The sequence below is a fragment of the Notothenia rossii genome (genome assembly GCF_949606895.1).
Source record: "Notothenia rossii genome assembly, chromosome: 11".
NCBI classification, from domain to species: Eukaryota; Metazoa; Chordata; class Actinopteri; order Perciformes; family Nototheniidae; genus Notothenia; species Notothenia rossii.
In genome coordinates, this window is record NC_136910.1 from 57,777,098 (window position 1) to 57,795,143 (window position 18,046).

The window sequence follows — 18,046 nt, forward strand, 5'->3', positions numbered from 1 at the left end:
TATCAACCGTATTGGTACAATGAACGACATCTAGTGACGGATTTTGCAACATTTATTTGATTTTTCTCATGGCAGTCAGACTCTAGAGACAAACCAGGGGACTTTATTTGAATCTGCGTCTGTCCATTTGGTGTAGTGTTTGATCCAATATTACATTTGGTTTATATATTAGTCACTTTCTTATGAAATGCCAGGTTTTAGGCCTTGGTCTGAACATTCAATCCTGGAAATAAAAAAATCAACCAGATTAATCTTTCTTTAATCCTGAACTGACTAGAGGTAAGTAAATATGTATAGGAAGAGGAGTTAAGGGATAGAGGACAAAAGGTTATGGTATAATTGAGGAAATCAATGTTAGTCAGTTAACCAAAGTGCAGCCATCTATCTATCAACTATCTACTATCTATTATTAAAGATCAGAGGAAAAGAACAGAATGAGAGGGGTAAATCCAGAATAAAAATAAAGAAGCAAAGAGAAAGCAGTGAGAAAGAAAAAAGCTTGGTGTGTCAATTCATTTTATTTTTCGTTGTTGGGAGAAAAAAAAAATGCTTTAGACAATAAGAAATATAAAGTTGACAGTTGAGTTGCTCAGTTTTTTTAGATTGTAGATACTATTACTTTATAACTAATATACCAGGTTAAGAGGCACATTCAAATAAAGATTGGTCTTTAAATACATGTCGTCTTTTGAATTGTTTGTCTAAAGTCAAGGATCTAGAACTGGTACTTAGTTTTAATGATACAGTCTGGTTATTATGCTGTTTGGAGGAGGCCTCACAGGTAAGAGCACTATAGCTACCATCACATGTACCTTAGCTTGACTTAAATGTATTAAACGTATAGTTAAGTGATATCAAAATATAAATAACTAATGTCATGCAAACATATTAATATTTGCTTGATTCCAGTGTTGAATTTAGCACAATTGTATACAAACGTTAAGGGATTTTAAGATTCTGAAGTATTATGCTAAAAGCTCAATAACTTAGATTATTATTTATAGTTTTGCTGAATAGTTTCATGTCTGCTTACCTTAGAAACGTAAAATGCCACGGCAGTGTGCAGATGGGGAGCATGTTAGCTTAGCTTGGTAGCTTCAGCTAGCTCTGGAACTTTCAGCTCGGTGGCAGCAGGTCCCGCCTCGGCTCCGCGTCTTTGCACTTATTTGGATCAGGCTGGAGTAGGCGGGAGTTGAACTCTGACGTCACTGTCGAGCCGTTAGTGGCCGACTCCGCCTACTAAGGGCTTCTCGGCAACTCTGCAGAATCCTATGGGTGACGTCACAGACCCTAAGTCCATTTATATATACAGTCTATGTTTATTACATGATTTATTGAATGACGGAATAGGCGGAACTAACGTTATTCGTCATTCTAGTCGGACCCATTAGAGCGGTGCACCCAGGACCCATTAGAGCGGTGCACTCACTTTCACTGTCCGGCTGAAGCGCGAAAAAAACAAACACTTTTCATCTCGGATCATCAGAGGCTGTTGCATCCAAGAAAGACTGATTGAAACCTACGTTTCGAGAGACTACCACGATAATTGAAGGTGAGTTAAACTATTGTATCCGTGTAATTGTTACAAGGTAAGACTTTAGGTCAGTAAGTGTTGTTGTTGACGAACGTTAGTTAACGTAGTGTGCAAAGTAATCAGCGACAGAAAACAGTTTGCTTTCATCATCTGTCATTGCCTTAAATGATGCCGTTTAAAATAAATAAATAATAAAGGGCGGTGCCGGTGTTACCGTTTAACTGGTGACGCGGGGGAACTCGTGACGTTTTATAACGGTAGGAAGGAATGAATGAACTTTATTACAGACTCAGGCTCCAGATAAAAGACATTACATAGATAAAATACAAGGCATTACATATAATAAATTACATACACAGCATAACAGGAATGTGTCAGAGGCTTGTACTTTGAGGAGCCATTGTCGAATAGCCAGGAAATACACATTTCGATCGCTTCTTCTTCTGTTCTTTCGGTATATTTGGCTCCATAGGAACACTTTGATGCACATTCAGTACCAGTGTGTGAGGTTGTGGTTGCGATGCGATATCCGGACGCATACAGCGAGGACTACAACATGACAATGAGGTGACTGGGGATGTCTGTTCAAAACATTGCAAACGTGAATAAATCATTTCAAATATATATTTGTCTCCGACTTTCATTTGTACATCGTTGTTAATGTGATGTTTAGTAGCTTTGATAGCTGTCCATACCTTCTTACAACCTAAAAGTAAGACACAAGTTGTTTACTCACAGCCCGAATGCAGCATTGAGATCTGTGGCAAGCTGTGATCCTCTCCGATTAAGTTGTGACAGGTCTTCTGTAGCTATTCTCCAGCGAGCAAGGTTTTTATTAAATACCTCCATCCCTCTCATCACAACAAGACTCTACACTGTGCAGAAAAAAAAAACATAAATGAAAATAACCTTGCTGGATAGCTTAGAGTGAAACAAACAAACTATCTTCCATGGCCGGTTTATATAGCCTAGAAAATCTAGGATAGAAATAAATATAAATATATATAGCATGTGTATATATATATAAAATAACAATTTCATCATATGGATTCAACTTGTGCCCCACTGGACTTTTATGTGGTTTACTTGTTACTGTGACATCAATATCAGCCATGGAAGATAGTTTGTTTGTTTCACTCTAAGCTATCCAGCAAGGTTATTTTCATTTATGTTTTTTTTTTTCTGCACAGTGTAGAGTCTTGTTGTGATGAGAGGGATGGAGGTATTTAATAAAAACCTTGCTCGCTGGAGAATAGCTATGTCCTGTCACAACTTAATCGGAGAGGATCACAGCTTGCCACAGATCTCGATGCTGCATTCGGGCTGTGAGTAAACAACTTGTGTCTTACTTTTAGGCTGTCTGAAGGTATGGACAGCTATCAAAGCTACTAAACATCACATTAACAACGATGTACAAATGAAAGTCGGAGACAAATATATATTTGAAATGATTTATTCACGATTGCAATGTTTTGAACAGACATCCCCCGTGTCAACAGGAGTGACAGTCCGCACACACACAAGACCGCAATTATGGCAGAAGCAAAAAAGCCCAAAATATATAATTTTCACTCCGATTGGGAGGATGATTATCTTTTCCAATTCAAAGTCCATCTGTCTCATCTGCAATGCGAGCGTGGCTTTATCGAAGAAGGGTAATTTAGGAGCGGCATTTCAAAACACAGTGATGCAAATTAGTCGCTTTTCGGCGCCTCCCGCTTTTTTAACGCTGATTTGGGTGACTTGTGTAATTCGCGGAGAACCGAAGAGTTTTCGTTTTGGGGGTGGGGTGGGGGGGGGTCCGTCTGTCCGTCTGTCCGTCTGTCCGTCCGTCCGTCCGTCCGTCCATCAGTCCGACTAACGGACAACTTTTCACTTCAAAAAAGAAGAAGAAATCTAGACCGCAAAATAATTAAACAAGCGAGTGCCTGTTTTTCCTGGCCAAGGGCAGGTTCCTTGAACACAACACGAGCGTAACGTGTCTTCACGTGGTATATGTCTCGTCGGAAAGGAGTGTAGACTAGAGTGCCGACGGAGAGCACCGGAACGCCGCTCCAGCTCTTCAAATATTGCAGTACCCATAAGGAGCCGTACACACCGCAGTGTTTGCGAGGCTGTGTCTTTAGTTGTAAGCACAGTGGCGATCTGTTATTAGCATCTGGTTAGCTAGCTATGCTAACGAATTTAAAGAGCTTTTCTACAACCAGGTGGAAGAGAGCGCTCTCCTGAGAGGCTCAAATAACCTCAGCTCAGTGAGGTTAAGGCACACCTTGACATCATTATAGTTATTAATGAGACATTAGAGTCTAAATGAAAAACAGGTATAAAATACAATATGACAGTAACAAAAAAGTTGTTAAAAACAACAAGAATAGAGTTTAAAAAGGGAGTGATTTGTAAAATATCCAAAAAGAAGAATCTCCTTACAGTTCTGTTTCAAATGGGTGTTGAGATGTATCCATAGATCTCTTCAGGTTGCTCTCAAAGTGCACCAGATTGATGCTTTTAACTTCAATATTTAAAAAAAAAATCTTCCTGGGGGAGCATGCCCCGGACCCCACTAGAGGAGGTAAAGTCCCCCCCACTTAAATCATGTTCACATGGATAGGATACTTAATACATTTGCACACATCTTGTGTCCATATCTTTCTGCCACAACCCTGCACGTGCGTGCGTGCATGCGCGAGTCATGGTAAAATATCTGGATTAAGAGTTTGCTTTTTCTTTGCACAGCATGAGAGAAAGGCCAAATTAATGGGCTGTGATTTTAGTTTTTTTAAGCAGTTCAATAATTTGTACGGCCCTCGGAGGATGTTGTAAAAATTGAAAGGAAAAAGGTTCCCCACCCCTGCTGTAAATAATAATAAAAACCCTTGATTTATAATTTAACATCTCTGTCTTCTATTGATCTGAGTATATTAAGAATAGCCAGTTCATTGAAGCATTATAGCGCAGGCCTTTGTCAGATGGTATATTACGCTGTTTTTTTTCTGCTTCGAATAGTTCTCTCTTTTTTCACCATACGTGTGTTTGCATCCCTGAAAACAGTGCACAAACGCTACGAGACGGAATTCCCTCCTAATTCTGCCCTACGCTGCCAAAAGGGGAGGGGCCTGAGAGGACAGCTAAATGCACAGCAGTCCATTTTCACCAGGCCCAATAACAAGAGCAAGGCTGCTTATTGTAGAAAAAATGGTATAAGAATGCAAACATTAAGATCTGTTCTGTTTTAAATTGATTATAGTCTATTATCAATTCAGGTTAAGAAACTAGTGTTGCTTGCATCCTATTTTAAAGGCATTTCTTTTTATACTCTAATAAAATGCAACAAAAAATGGGTTTGATTCTATTAATTTTGTCTTTTTTATTGCACTTTGGCAGCAGATTCCTGTGTAGCTTCAGATCTGAGTTGTCTTATTAGTAGCCTAATTTATACTTTTGTAGCAACACTATTTTTATATAATGGCAAAGAAAGGGTTCAGAGTCTTTTCTTTTTTTCCTGTGTCATATGTGGCAGCACTGCCACAAGCTCCTCTTCAGAGAGGGTCTTCAGTACAGGTGGCAATATTGTCACCTGCCTGCGCTCATCTCTGAAGCCAGACCATGCGAACAGGCTGGTGTTTATTGTAAAACATATTTAAGAGATGACATGAGCAGCCCTACCAGCATTTGCCATGGTGGTCAAAACATTTTTATTTGGTCTTAAATTGTAGTTCAACATTTATTTCCTGTTACTTCTGGACCATGACGGTTGGCCATCCTTCAACGTTTCACTGAGTGGAATATGTTGAATATGTTTTACCAAAATGTTGGCTATGTTAAGGAGTTTCAGTAGGTTGTGACCGTGCACTGCAACATATTTGATTTAATTTATTTTTCTTTAATTTTTTTTTCTTTATCATATTAATATATGTTGTTGGAGCAGAACCTCTGCTCCGCGCGTTCCTCTATGAGTTTGTTTTAAAAGAAGGAAAAGTCAAAGCACCAGGATAAGGGTTAAACAATAATCCGTTTCAATGGTAAAACATACAATACATCACCTAATCACGAAGCACTCTGCAGAGTACTCCGGGCTCAGGTTCTACCACCGTGTGATATACGTACCACGACAGCCAGTCAGAAACAAGAGCGCCGATCTTCAAAATAATCACAACATTTATACACAGGTGGGGAGGAGTTTTGTAGCTTGCTCTTCCCTAGCTATTTGTTTATTGGTGAGTTCACTTCTGAGTGTGTGTGTGTGTGTGTGTGTGTGTGTGTGTGTGTGTGTGTGTGTGTGTGTGTGTGTGTGTGTGTGTGTGTGTGTGTGTGTGTGTGTGTGTGTGTGTGTGTGTGTGTGTGTGTGTGTGTGTGTGTGTGTGTGTGTGTGTGTGTGTGTGTGTGTGTGTGTGTGTGTGTGTGTGTGTGTGTGTGTGTGTGTGTGTGTGTGTGTGTGTGTGTGTGTGTGTGTGTGTGTGTGTGTGTGTGTGTGTGTGTGTGTGTCCAAATCAATGATTTGGAGTCATGACAGAGGACTCTTTGACAGGACACATACTCATTCCCCCTAAACATCTTCAACGGACACACACATCCTGTCATGTATCTTATCACACAACAGTCACCTGCTTTTCTTTATGAAAGCCATATTTGTAAATATCCAAACGCCATCGTCCCATGACAGTCACCGATCAGTCAACAAACAGAAGTTAACTGTTCCCATGCCCTAAGGTATTCCCTGAACTCCCCTTCACCCCAAAGTCAGCTTACTTTAGAATCAGAAGGACCATTGTCTCTCTAACTTGTGTGTGACCCAATCATCTCCTGATCTGATAAGAGTCTTGCAGGAAACGCACGTACATTTCAACACACCAACATCCTTATAGTTTCTTAACTAATGCATGCTGGACATGAATCACTAATCAACAGGACTTTAATTGCATTATATTTGAGGAAAATGTCCTTTGGCTTAATCAATAATAGTTTTAGCACTTAACAGAGGAAGCCAGAGACTCGGGGCCTCTTTAGAGGTCTGGGAACGGCAAAGCAGATGTCAATGGTCATTTGTATTATGCCTAACCACAGATAGCCAAAAAACCAACCTTTTCATCACAGATAAAAGTGGAAGAAAAGACTATTGTGCTATATTTAAAAGAGGAAAAATGTACTTTGTCCCTTCAAATTTAACACACACGAATATATGAGGTGACATTAAGATGAATATACCAAACATTTTACTATAACTTAAGCTGAAGCTAACAGTAATAACTATAAGATCTATCTGAAATAAATAAGTGGAATGAAACAAATACTTCTTATGCGCAATTACTTCATACTGCCTAGTTCTCTTTTCCGTCCTGCATTTATTGTGCCTCCCTCAGAAAATAACTGGCCCCCCAGTGGCCCCCCTAGTCAAATTGGTCTAGAACAGCCACTGAACAGTGGTTCAAGTACTTGAGTAAATGTACTTAGTTACTTCTCACCTCTGCTATGAACCTACGAAGTAGCTGTAGATTAGTTTTGTTGTGTCTGTCGGTTGTATTGAGTTGTCTTGTTTTGTGTCAGCTGTCGTTGTGTTGATTATTTCAGAGACCCAGCCGGAGAAGGAGCCCTGAGAGCAGCATGGAGGAGAACAAGGAGACCTCTGGAGCTCAGGTCAGTGTGCACTTCATCAGCGGCGAAACTGAGGCTCTGGTAAACTGTGGTAACATGAAGAGCCGTTTTGGGAGCCGAAAGAGCCGGCTCTTCTGAGTGAGCCGAGCCAAATGATCCGACTCCAGGGTGTCCGCGGGGTCTTAAAAAGTATTAAAAGTTGATAAATCAATTTAGCGAAAATTAAGGCTATTAAAAAGTATTAAATGGCATTTTCCAAGGTATTAAGAAGGTCCACAGCAACGACAACATGAAACACCCTTTAATTTACTGAAACGACATGTCGGGAAACCCCCCAAGGCGGCCCCATGCATAGCGCGCTGTAAAATGCTGCTTATTATTTTAAGTTTCGTTGCCTTGCTCCGCTCTGTGGGGGGGAGGGAATAAACGACTACGGTAACGGGTCCCAAGGTGGGTAGACCGGCATACGCAACGCTCTGGGGGTCCAACGGCTCCGTGTGTGCCCTATATGATCATTTTCTGATAACGATGATATAGCCCGCCTCCCTCTCCCCACGTCTCCTGCTGCTGCTGGGCTGTCAGAAGAGGGGGAGGAAAAGAGAGGCAGGCACTGTTTATTAAATATTATTATATTATTATCCAGAGAACAGAGTCGTTATCAATTTGTTTTAAAGCTCAATAAATAACAAAGAAGACCTCTGACCGGCACTTTTCTTATTTTGTACGGAAGATTTAAACTTTAACGGACATGTTGACCGGCGGAACATTTTTTTTTACGGAAACTGCCGCACGGTCCCCTCGTCCCTTGGAAGAGGCGGAGAGGTGGGTGTTTTTCATCTGCTGGTGGACTACCTGAGAGATACAGCAGGAGAACACGCCGTCCACCGCGGAGAATAAACAGAAGGGCAACCATGGCAACCATGCTCCGGGGTCTTCTTCGCTGCTTTTGGTGTATTTCGGGCGGCAGCAGCGCCACTTACAGGCCTGACATATGTACTACATCGTTTCCAGCATTTCCAGCGGTCTAGTGTGAACGGACACGTTAATGAATCGAATGCGTGTGAACGGAAGACTTTTTTGCGCTTGCGTATGCGTTTTACTGTATGCGTCCTTGTGGGGCCGGGGTCTAAGCCAAACTATATCCGGTCACAGAGATCTGCTATTTTAAAGTAAAGTCAACACATATAGACCCTAAATATAGTCTATATTAAGAACGAGAAAAGTCTTAACATATATATCCTTTTTTGTAAACATATGACAAATGTGTGAGGGTGATGACGTCAGAGCATCGTCCTATGTGCCAGGGCTTAGCCCCGGACAGCCCCAGCCCAATTTAACCCCTGGGTATTTGTGAGGGAGCTCCTATATGGCATTACCCCGCTGAAGCTCACCAAAGTTTAACATATTTCATAGTTCAAAGTTTTGTCAATTGTTTTGTTTATTGGTCAAATAATGGTTTCTAATTGTTTCTGAGGAGTTTGACTGGAATGAAAGAGCACAGAGTACAGAAGCAAAAAAGCAGCATACTGCATTAAACCTGACCTTCACAGAGAGGTTGAAGTTCATGTGGAGAGGAGGCTTCAGTAGTCTGTCTGCACTCTGTTTAGTTTTGCTATCTTACAATCAATATAGTAAAGTGTGTTGCCAATGTAACCGGTTAGAACTCAAAGTTGCGATGAGGTCTTAAAATGTATGGAAAGGGTCTTAAAAAAGGTCTTAAAAGGTATTAAATTTGGCTTCAGGATTCCTGCATATACCCTGGACTCACTAAAAAGAGCCGGAATTCCCATCACTAATACGTAAAGAGATAGTATCTATAAGGGACGGCTCAATTCAAAATTCACACCGCAGTACTTTTCCCACAAAGATTCATGAGATCCCATTCTTGACACCAAGATGTCTGCTTGTATTGAGTTGAATGCGGCTGAGAAGTCTAGGAAGAGGGCTCTTGCATAGGTGTGATGTTTATCTAAATGTTTAGTAATGATATGAACCAGAGTAGCAACAGTACCACCCCCTTGCTTATAGGCAAATTGGTATGGATCAAGTATGTCTTGTCCGTCACAATAGGTTTAGCTGAAGAGGTCATTTCTTTCATGGTTCTCATGGTGTCCCACACTTTTTTGTGGTCTTTGGCTTTAAAATCATTTCCCAAAAGCTCTCTGTGTGCCAGTTTTGATTCCCTCAATTTGACTTTCAGTTATTTCCATAGTCTTTGTTTTTGAAAGCTATTTTCCCGGTTTTTATAACTTTTTGTTAATGTCCTTAGTCACATATGATTTATCACTTGGATAGATTTGTATTTCTTTAGTGGAAACACAGAAGTTAATATAGTCTTTGGTAACGGTAGTTATTTCCTCAAGTGAACCTTCCTGAAAAATGTCCCAATCTGTCCAATCAAAACAGGCTTTCAACTGTTCCCTACTTTCATTTGTCCATGTCCTTATTACTTTCTTTTCTGGTTGACTTCCCTTCAGTTTGGTGTTATACACTGGTGTCATATTCACAACATTATGATCAGAGTTCATTATTGGTGGTCTATATTTAGACACAAAGGCTCCTTTATCATTTAAGAAGCATTTGTCCAGGATATTGTCTTTCCTGCTGTGATCCCTAACATACTGCTGGAATCCAGGTAACACAGTCTCCAGGCGACATTGCTTCTCGTGAGACTCGCAGTGACAGGATGCCGTCTCCTTCTGTCTCCTGAATACCAGGGGTGGGAGTAAGTCATACATGTGCAAGTCTCAAGTTACTTGGGTGTCAGTCAAGCAAGTCAAGTCCTACGAAATCATGATGAATAACCCCAGTTTCCGCATTTAAATCAGTTAAAAGACAGTGGTTATGAAACTAGAGTTTTATTTTCCACATTAACAACAATGGAGAGTGGGGCTCTGAAATAGGGCTGCTCAATTAATCGTATTTTAATCGCAATTACGATTTTGGCTTGCAACGATTATCTTCTTTCTTTCGTGTATCGTCGTCATATGTCCAGCTCAGTCTCAAGCCACGCTCTCGTCTCTGGTCCCACTTGGAAGAGGCCAGCCTCTGAAGGAGGTCTGTACAGAGGACAGGTGGTGATTATGTGGTTGGCAGTCTGCTCAGGCTCGCCACACTTGCATACTGCGCTGTCTACCAGGCCCCACTCCTTCATTGATGATTTGAAACGACCAACCCTAGTACGGAGGCGGTTCAGTAGGGTCCAGTGCCGGCGTGGTAGATGTTCTCCTTCGACTCCATCTCCCGGGTCTTGGATGTGATGGTGCAGACGTGTGAGCTCAGCCGACTCCCATTCCTGCTTCCAGGAAGTTGCTAACCATGCCCTTGTAGACAGGTCCTCAGGGATGGAACCAAGCATCTCTTGTGCTCTCCTGTTGTAGGGGTGACGGGACTTGAGTCTGCTTGGGGTTGCTGCCTTAGTTGTGGTTTCATGCAGGATATGCCAGTCATGTTCTTGGGCTTTCCTTGCAAGTGCAAGGGTAGCGGCCTCTCGTCGGAGGCCGGCCGGGGCAATTCCCGCTAGGACTGGCAGGTAGGACACGGGGGTGGGCTTCAGGCAACCAGTTATGATCCGAAGGGCGTTGTTAATGACAGGATCAATCTTCTTCACATGTGGGCTTCTACACCAGACTGGGGCACAATATTCGGCAGCAGAGAACACCAGGGCTTGTGTGGATATTCGTAGCGTCCTGGCGGAGGCACCCCAGGTTGTACCAGCGAGGCGGCGGATAAGCGAGACCCTTGCTGTAACTTTGGCTCTCACTTCATCCAGGTGTTGTTTATAGGACAATGTCCTGTCCAGCCGAACACCGAGGTACTTGGGGGCTAGTTGGTGCTCCAAACGTTTGTTGTCAATGGACACCGATAGTTCCCTTTTTGCCTCTCTGTTGCACAGGTGGTATGCGGCCGACACAGTCTTCCCAGTACTGAGCTGCAGACGCCACATGCACATGTAGGCAGCCAAGATGCCCATGTCCTGGTTGAGACCCTGTTCCACCGCTGACCATGTTGGTTGACGCAGCATGATGGCCAGATCATCCGCGTAACCATATTTACTGGATGTTATCTCCGGGAGGTCGTGGATATAGATGTTAAACAGCAGTGGTGAGAGGACAGACCCCTGTGGCACCCCGTTCCTCAATCTTCTCAGTCTGCTTCGCTGGCCATCGCTGGTCCGAAGGATGAAGCTGCGGTTGGACAGCATCTCCATTAGGAACTTCACCATATGCCGGTCTGGGATTGTCCTCAGCAGCTTCAGGTGAAGTCCACGGTGCCAGACGGTGTCATATGCGGCCGTTAGGTCGAGCAACACTACCCCAGCTTTGTCTTTGGCCTGAAAGCTGTCCTCGATGTCCTGGGTGAGCAGGGTTACTTGATCTACTGTTGATCTGCCCCGCCGGAAACCAGCCTGTTCCCTTGGAAGCTGTGGGTCTACTACTGGCTCTATGCGGCTGAGGATCATCCTCTCCAGAATCTTTAATGGGACGCAGAGCAGCGAGATGGGTCTGTAGGCCTTGGGGTCTTCCGCAGTTTTGCCTGGTTTCAGCAGAGCGAAAACAGCAGCACGGCGCCAGGTCTTCGGCAGTTTGGACCTCTGGAAGCAGGATGTAAAAAAGGAGCAGAGCCAGGCAGATGTTGTCTCACTCTGGTGGGTCATGAACTCCGGATGGATATTATCATGCCCCGGGGACTTGCCTTGCCTAAGGTTGCTAATGGCCGCCCTAAGTTCAGCTGTTGTAAATTCCCCGGAGATGTCAGCATCGACACTGGGTGCCCTAGAGATGGAAGATACCTCGCGCAGCGTAAAGCGGGCGAAGTTCTTGTCTGCACCTTGGAATTGGCTGTTCTTCAGGAGCTGGGCTGCAATGGCATCTGCTGTCACAGGGCACTTGGGGGGTGTTGTTTTCCTGCCAGTGAGCTGGTTAATAATCTGCCACGCCTTACGGCTGGAATGGGTGAAATCGATTGACTCAACAATTTCAGTCCATCTGGCCCTTCGGGTGGCGTCCAGCTTGTGGAGTAGTGCCGTTGCAGTCGTGTCCACATCCTCCCTTGAGCCAGCCTGTTGATGTTCGCGCAGGAGGTGGTTGCACTCTTCGTCCCAGCCCGGGATGTAGCTCGCATTGTAGCCGCGAGGGATTGTTTTCTTTGCTGCACTTAGAAGCACTTCGCAGAAGGCTGCATATGCTGAGTCCACATCAGTGATGTCTGGGTCCGGGAGGCTGGCTGATGTTCTCTCTGTCTCCGCGGTGAATGCCTGCCAGTTGGCCTTCCGGAAGTTCCACCTACGGGCAGGTTTACCTTCTACCGGCTGCACCAGTGAGGGGGCTTTGATGACAGACGGTCGGTGGTGTGACCGGGGGAACCTATCGATAACCTGTCTCTCTGGAATTGGGTCACTGTTGTGGCATACAGCAAATGCGAGGTCTGGGTTGGTGAAGGTGTTCCATCTTGAAGAGTGGAAACTTGGTGGCTCTTTAGGGTCGAACAAGAGCTGGGCATTGGCGTTGGAGGCCCACTCACACAGCGTCTCTCCGTCTGGTGTCGTGTGGAAGTATCCCCAGTCAGTGTGCTGGCAGTTAAAGTCCCCTGCATAGATGGCAGGTGCCTGGACAAGCGGGAGGGCCGACACGGTCAGTGTAGATGGTGGAGGCTTGTACACATTTACGACAGATGTTGCCTGTATCCTGGTGGACAGCCATTCAACGCTGGCATTTGGTGGAGATTGGCCAGTGGCTATCCACCCAAGATCAGACCTCACAAAAGTCGCAATACCGTGATGTCTGCTGAGGATGGAACCAGCGAGGTGGAACCCGGGCAGCTTTAGGGTGTCTTCAGCCATACAGTGGGTTTCCTGTAGGAGGACGGCTGCAACCTTGTGGGAGTCGGCGAGGTGGCGTATGATCTCGAGTTTGGCGTTGGTGAGGCCCTCGACGTTTAGCTGGAACACTGCCAGACCTTGGTGGTCGACCGTCGGGATGGATACCCGTCCTGGCGTGGACTTGCATCCCCCCGACCTTTTACGCCTTGGTCTGCCAGGTTGACGATGATTGGGTGGCGACATTGGTTTCACGAGCTGGTCTTTCACCATCTCTCGTTACTTGCAGGGGTGGCCGCGTGGAGGCTGTCGTCTTCTCCCCCAACGATTATGAAAACAATTAATCAAAATAAAATGATTATTTTTTTATTTAAAAAAATAAATATATTATTTTTTGTATTGGTTTTTCAATTGAATTATACTGAAAGTTCAGGGTAATCAACTGTTAAAAACATACTTCACCTTTTTTCTTTCAATAAATTGATGTTTTCAAAGTAAATGGATAATCGTTTTTAATAATCGTGATATCAATTATTGACCCAAATAATCGAGATTATGATTTTTGCCATAATCGAGCAGCCCTACTCTGAAATAATAAAACAGGTAATAGGGGGAATAATTGGGGAGTTCAGTGTGTGTGTGTTGTGTGTTTGGTTAGCAGCCTGCGGTCGCTCTGTTCTAGGGATGGGTACCGAGAACCGGTACTAAGTCAATACCGGTACCTGATTGGACGGTATCGGTATACCGTTAAGCCGCTGGACAAACGGTGCTGCTATCGATATCTGTTACGTCTACTTCCTTAGTTTAACTTTAAACCATTCTGGTTGGTTGGGAACCCTCATCCCGTGTGATGTATCCGGTTTGAGACCCCTCTGATTGGCCACTGTAAATGCCACTCCTCATCTCTCTCAACAGCGCTCTTATTATTGTTGTGAGACTCCCGCAGGCATGGCGGACAGAGGGAAGCGATCCAAGGTCTAGGTGCACTTTAAAAAAATGTAGTGGCGATAGTGCAAGGTGCAATCTATGTACTCAACTAGTTGCTTGTAAAGGGGGTGACACAAGCAACTTAATGAAGCATTTGCAAACGAGACACTCATTGAATCTAAAACGGTGCTAGCGATAGTGCTAATAGTGCTAATAGTGCTAGCGGGCTTCAGCCGCGCCGTGTGTAAATGTGACCTGAGCGAAGGCTCGCAGGCAGGTTAGATGCTGCGCACGAGTAATATGTTTTTTTTACCTTGGTGCAGTCTTGCAGGCACATCGCCTTGTCTTTTTTTAGTTTATTAACACCAAATTATTGAAAAGTATCGATAAGAGTATCGAAAAATACCGATACCGATAAGCAGTACCGGTATCGATAAAATCCTAACGATACCCATCCCTACTCTGTTCTAATGAAGGTAAAAACAGTAAAGTAAACAGTAAAAGGCACAGCTCTTTGCAGCTGGTGCTGCTCTTCTCAGATTCTGCTGAGTTACACGTTACTGCCTCCTGGTGCTGCAGAGATTTCATGAAGTGAAGGAGGTTTTCCTTCTACAAAACAGCTGTGGGCAGCAGATACTGTGAGAGTCACAGACATGAATACATAGATCAAGGCAGACTGGTTCACAGACTCTCCTGTTTTGCCGATCCGGTGCTTGAACAAATAGCTCTACACCCCTACACAAGTCAAGTCGAGTCTTTTATCAATGTTATTCAAGCAAGTCTCAAGTTAAAAAATATGTGACTCAAGTCATTTGACTCGAGTCCCCCACCTCTGGTATATACTGTGATTAGAATGTTGCTGTATTACTGTATCAAATATAATACAAATATAATAAACACAAACAGTTGATAAGTAGTATTTTGTTAACTCAAGGTTTATATTAAGTGAGTTTTTATTGTGTTGACTTGTGTATTTATGCTTTTTAGATTGACTTTCTCGCTTTCTCTGTCCGTCTGTTCTAGAAACCGAAAGGAAAAGAGAGACCTCACAGCTGTCAGCAATGTGACAAATCCTTTACAACATCTGGAACTTTGAAGCGCCACCTGCGTATTCACACTGGAGAAAAACCGTACAGCTGTGAAGAGTGTGGGACAACTTTCTCCAGATCAAGTCATCTCAAAATACATCACCGTATTCACACTGGTGAAAAACCGTACAGCTGTGAAGAGTGTGGGACGACTTTCACTACATCAGGTGATCTCAAAATACATCACCGTATTCACACGGGAGAAAAACCGTACGGCTGTGAAGAGTGTGGGACAACTTTCTCTAGATCAGGTGCTCTCAAAACACATCTTCGTGTTCATACTGGAGAAAAACCGTACAGCTGTGACGAGTGTGGGAAAACTTGCACTACATCAGGTGCTCTCAAATCACATCACCGTATTCACACTGGTGAAAAACCGTACTGGTGTGAAGAGTGTGGGACAACTTTCTCTAGTTCAGGTGCTCTCAAAATACATCTTCGTGTTCACACTGGAGAAAAACCGTACAGCTGTGAAGAGTGTGGGAAAACTTTCTCTAGATCAGGTGATCTCAAAATACATCACCGTATTCACACTGGTGAAAAACCGTACTGGTGTGAAGAGTGTGGGAAAATGTTCACTACATCAGATGCTCTCAAAATACATCACCGTAGTCACACTGGTGAAAAACCGTACAGCTGTGAAGAGTGTGGGACAACTTTCACTACATCAGGTGCTCTCAAAATACATCACCGTATTCACACTGGTGAAAAAACGTACAGCTATGAAGAGTGTGGGAAAATGTTCACTACATCAGATGCTCTCAAAATACATCACCGTAGTCACACTGGCGAAAAACCGTACTGGTGTGAAGAGTGTGGGACAACTTTCACTACATCAGGTGCTCTCAAAGTACATCACCGTATTCACACTGGAGAAAAACCGTACAGCTGTGAAGAGTGTGGGACAACTTTCACTACATCAGGTGCTCTCAAAGTACATCACCATATTCACACTGGAGAAAAACCGTACTGGTGTGAAGAGTGTGGGAAAACGTTCACTAGATCAGATGCTCTCAAAACACATCACCGTATTCACACTGGAGAAAAACCGTACAGCTGTGAAGAGTGTGGGAAAACTTTCTCTAGATCAGGTAATCTTAAATCACATCACCGTATTCACACTGGAGAAAAACCGTACTGGTGTGAAGAGTGTGGGAAAACGTTCACTACATCAGGTAATCTCAAAACACATCACCGTATTCACACAAGAGAAAACCCATAGTGGTTTTAAGAGTGTGGGAAAACTTTTTTTTCTGAGTTGAAGTCTGACTAACAGTTGTTTATTTTATTATTGTTTATGTTATTATTATTGTTTATTATTATTGTTATTTACGGTGTTTTCTCTGTTCCAAAAATAAAATGGCCTTAGAAACAGACTCGCGCCCTGCATATTTGTTGTGTTTTGCAGCATATTATAAACATGTCATTCCCTTATTTTCGAATACCACAGGTTGTGTAGTGGTGTATTTGAGGTGTACTGTCCACATCGCAGACCTGACGTTGTGCAGTCAATGTATGCGAAGTGTACAGGACCTTGGTCTCTGAGACTCAAAAAAGCCTTTCTCGCCTACCTGTCCACTTTGCATACCTGAGATTCTGCAGTCATTTATCTGAAGTGTACTCTTCAGATAAATGACTGCAGGATCTGGGGTATTTGAAATGCACAAGGTCATATCTCCACAATGCACTGGGACTGGAAGCTCACACTTGAACCGTGTAGTGACCACGATGTCCATTTGTTTTGTGTCCTTTGTTTGTGATTCACTCGTGGGGCTGACCGAGGAATAGACGCTTGTAGTTTGAGAGAAAAATATAGAAATATCCAGATGCGATTTGAAAAGTAAGAGTTTATTCCAAAAAAGGCACAAATAAATTGATGTTTTTAAACAAACTATTTGTCAGATAAACTGATACTTCAATGTTAAAGAGCAATTTGCAGGTTAGAGACACCAGTGAATAAATGTGTAGGAAAATGATGAATACACTAGATTTTCCCAAAAATATACAGAGATATACACTACAGTGACATCTGCCGTCGTTTTAGTAAGAAATGTTCACTTCCGCATAAAAAAAGCCTCCGCACGTGAAATCCCGCGTTTGACGTAACATAGGGGAAAGAAGGGGGAGAGCGGCCGGTCTAACGTATGAATAAACATGGATCACAATGCTAGTTTTGACACAGAAGAGGTTGAAAATATATATTCGAATGCATACGATTATAATTATAAGCCTGCTAGGCGTCCAAGAGACCAGGAGCCGCCAAGGATTAGAAAAAATAACGGCCATCGGAGAGAAATGGAGCTTTGGTGTGAGGAGAACCAGTGGAGAACAGAGCAGCTGTCTTGGTGAGTGACCGTCGTTAGCATGTTAGCTAACAACAGTCACATCACAACATTGTAAAGTTAGCAATCATATATCAGGCTATAACTAAAGTAGTATTGATAATATAGTAACGTTACTGCCAGGACTGTTTATACTGATCCATAACAGAAACTAATGCGCAAGTATCAGCCGTATCTCGCGTTACCTAATGCAACTCCACACTACGGTGCTGTGTACCGGAGGAGAGACGCGAGATACGGCTGATACTTGACGATCTGGCGGAGAAAGGTTGTGGAGCCTCCGTTGATATGTCGTTGTAAATGGCTTGATGGAAAGCAGGTGTGTAGTCGGGGAGGGTGCACAGCTGATTGCAGCAGGTGAGTGGAGGTTGAGCCGGGAGCCAGGAGTGACAGCCACCACGCACATACAAACAGCACAGACAGGGGGAAACAAACAAACACAAAGGAGACGGCTGGAGCAGTACAGCCACCACAGCGTTACCTAATGAAACTTCACACTACGTCTTACGGTGCCGTGTACCGGAGGGGAGAGAGAGAGAGAGAGAGCAGCGAAGGGGGGGGGAGAGAGAAGTAATACGGTTTCCTGATAAAGCTGTGGAGAGTATGTTCTGCAGGGAGGTGGATGCACAACGCACCCAGGAACGAACGCTAGCTCCGGTCCTTTTTCCGTGAGGGAAACTGTGGACTCGATGCCCTGACAGGCTTGAGTTTGTGCAACCTGCACAAACACAAGCTCACCATGATTACA

The 18,046-nt window shown here is 43.6% G+C and overlaps 1 protein-coding gene across 1 annotated transcript; it reads left to right on the forward strand.

Annotated features, from left to right (window-relative positions):
- Positions 1-572: 572 nt before the first annotated feature.
- On the forward strand, positions 573-16,335 carry LOC307025867 (uncharacterized protein). Its single transcript, XM_079660822.1, has 3 exons — positions 573-1,552; positions 7,100-7,165; positions 14,892-16,335. The coding sequence occupies exons 2-3, from the start codon at positions 7,133-7,135 to the stop codon at positions 16,176-16,178; spliced, it is 1,320 nt and encodes a 439-aa protein (XP_079516948.1). The 5' UTR covers positions 573-1,552; positions 7,100-7,132; the 3' UTR covers positions 16,179-16,335.
- Positions 16,336-18,046: the final 1,711 nt, after the last annotated feature.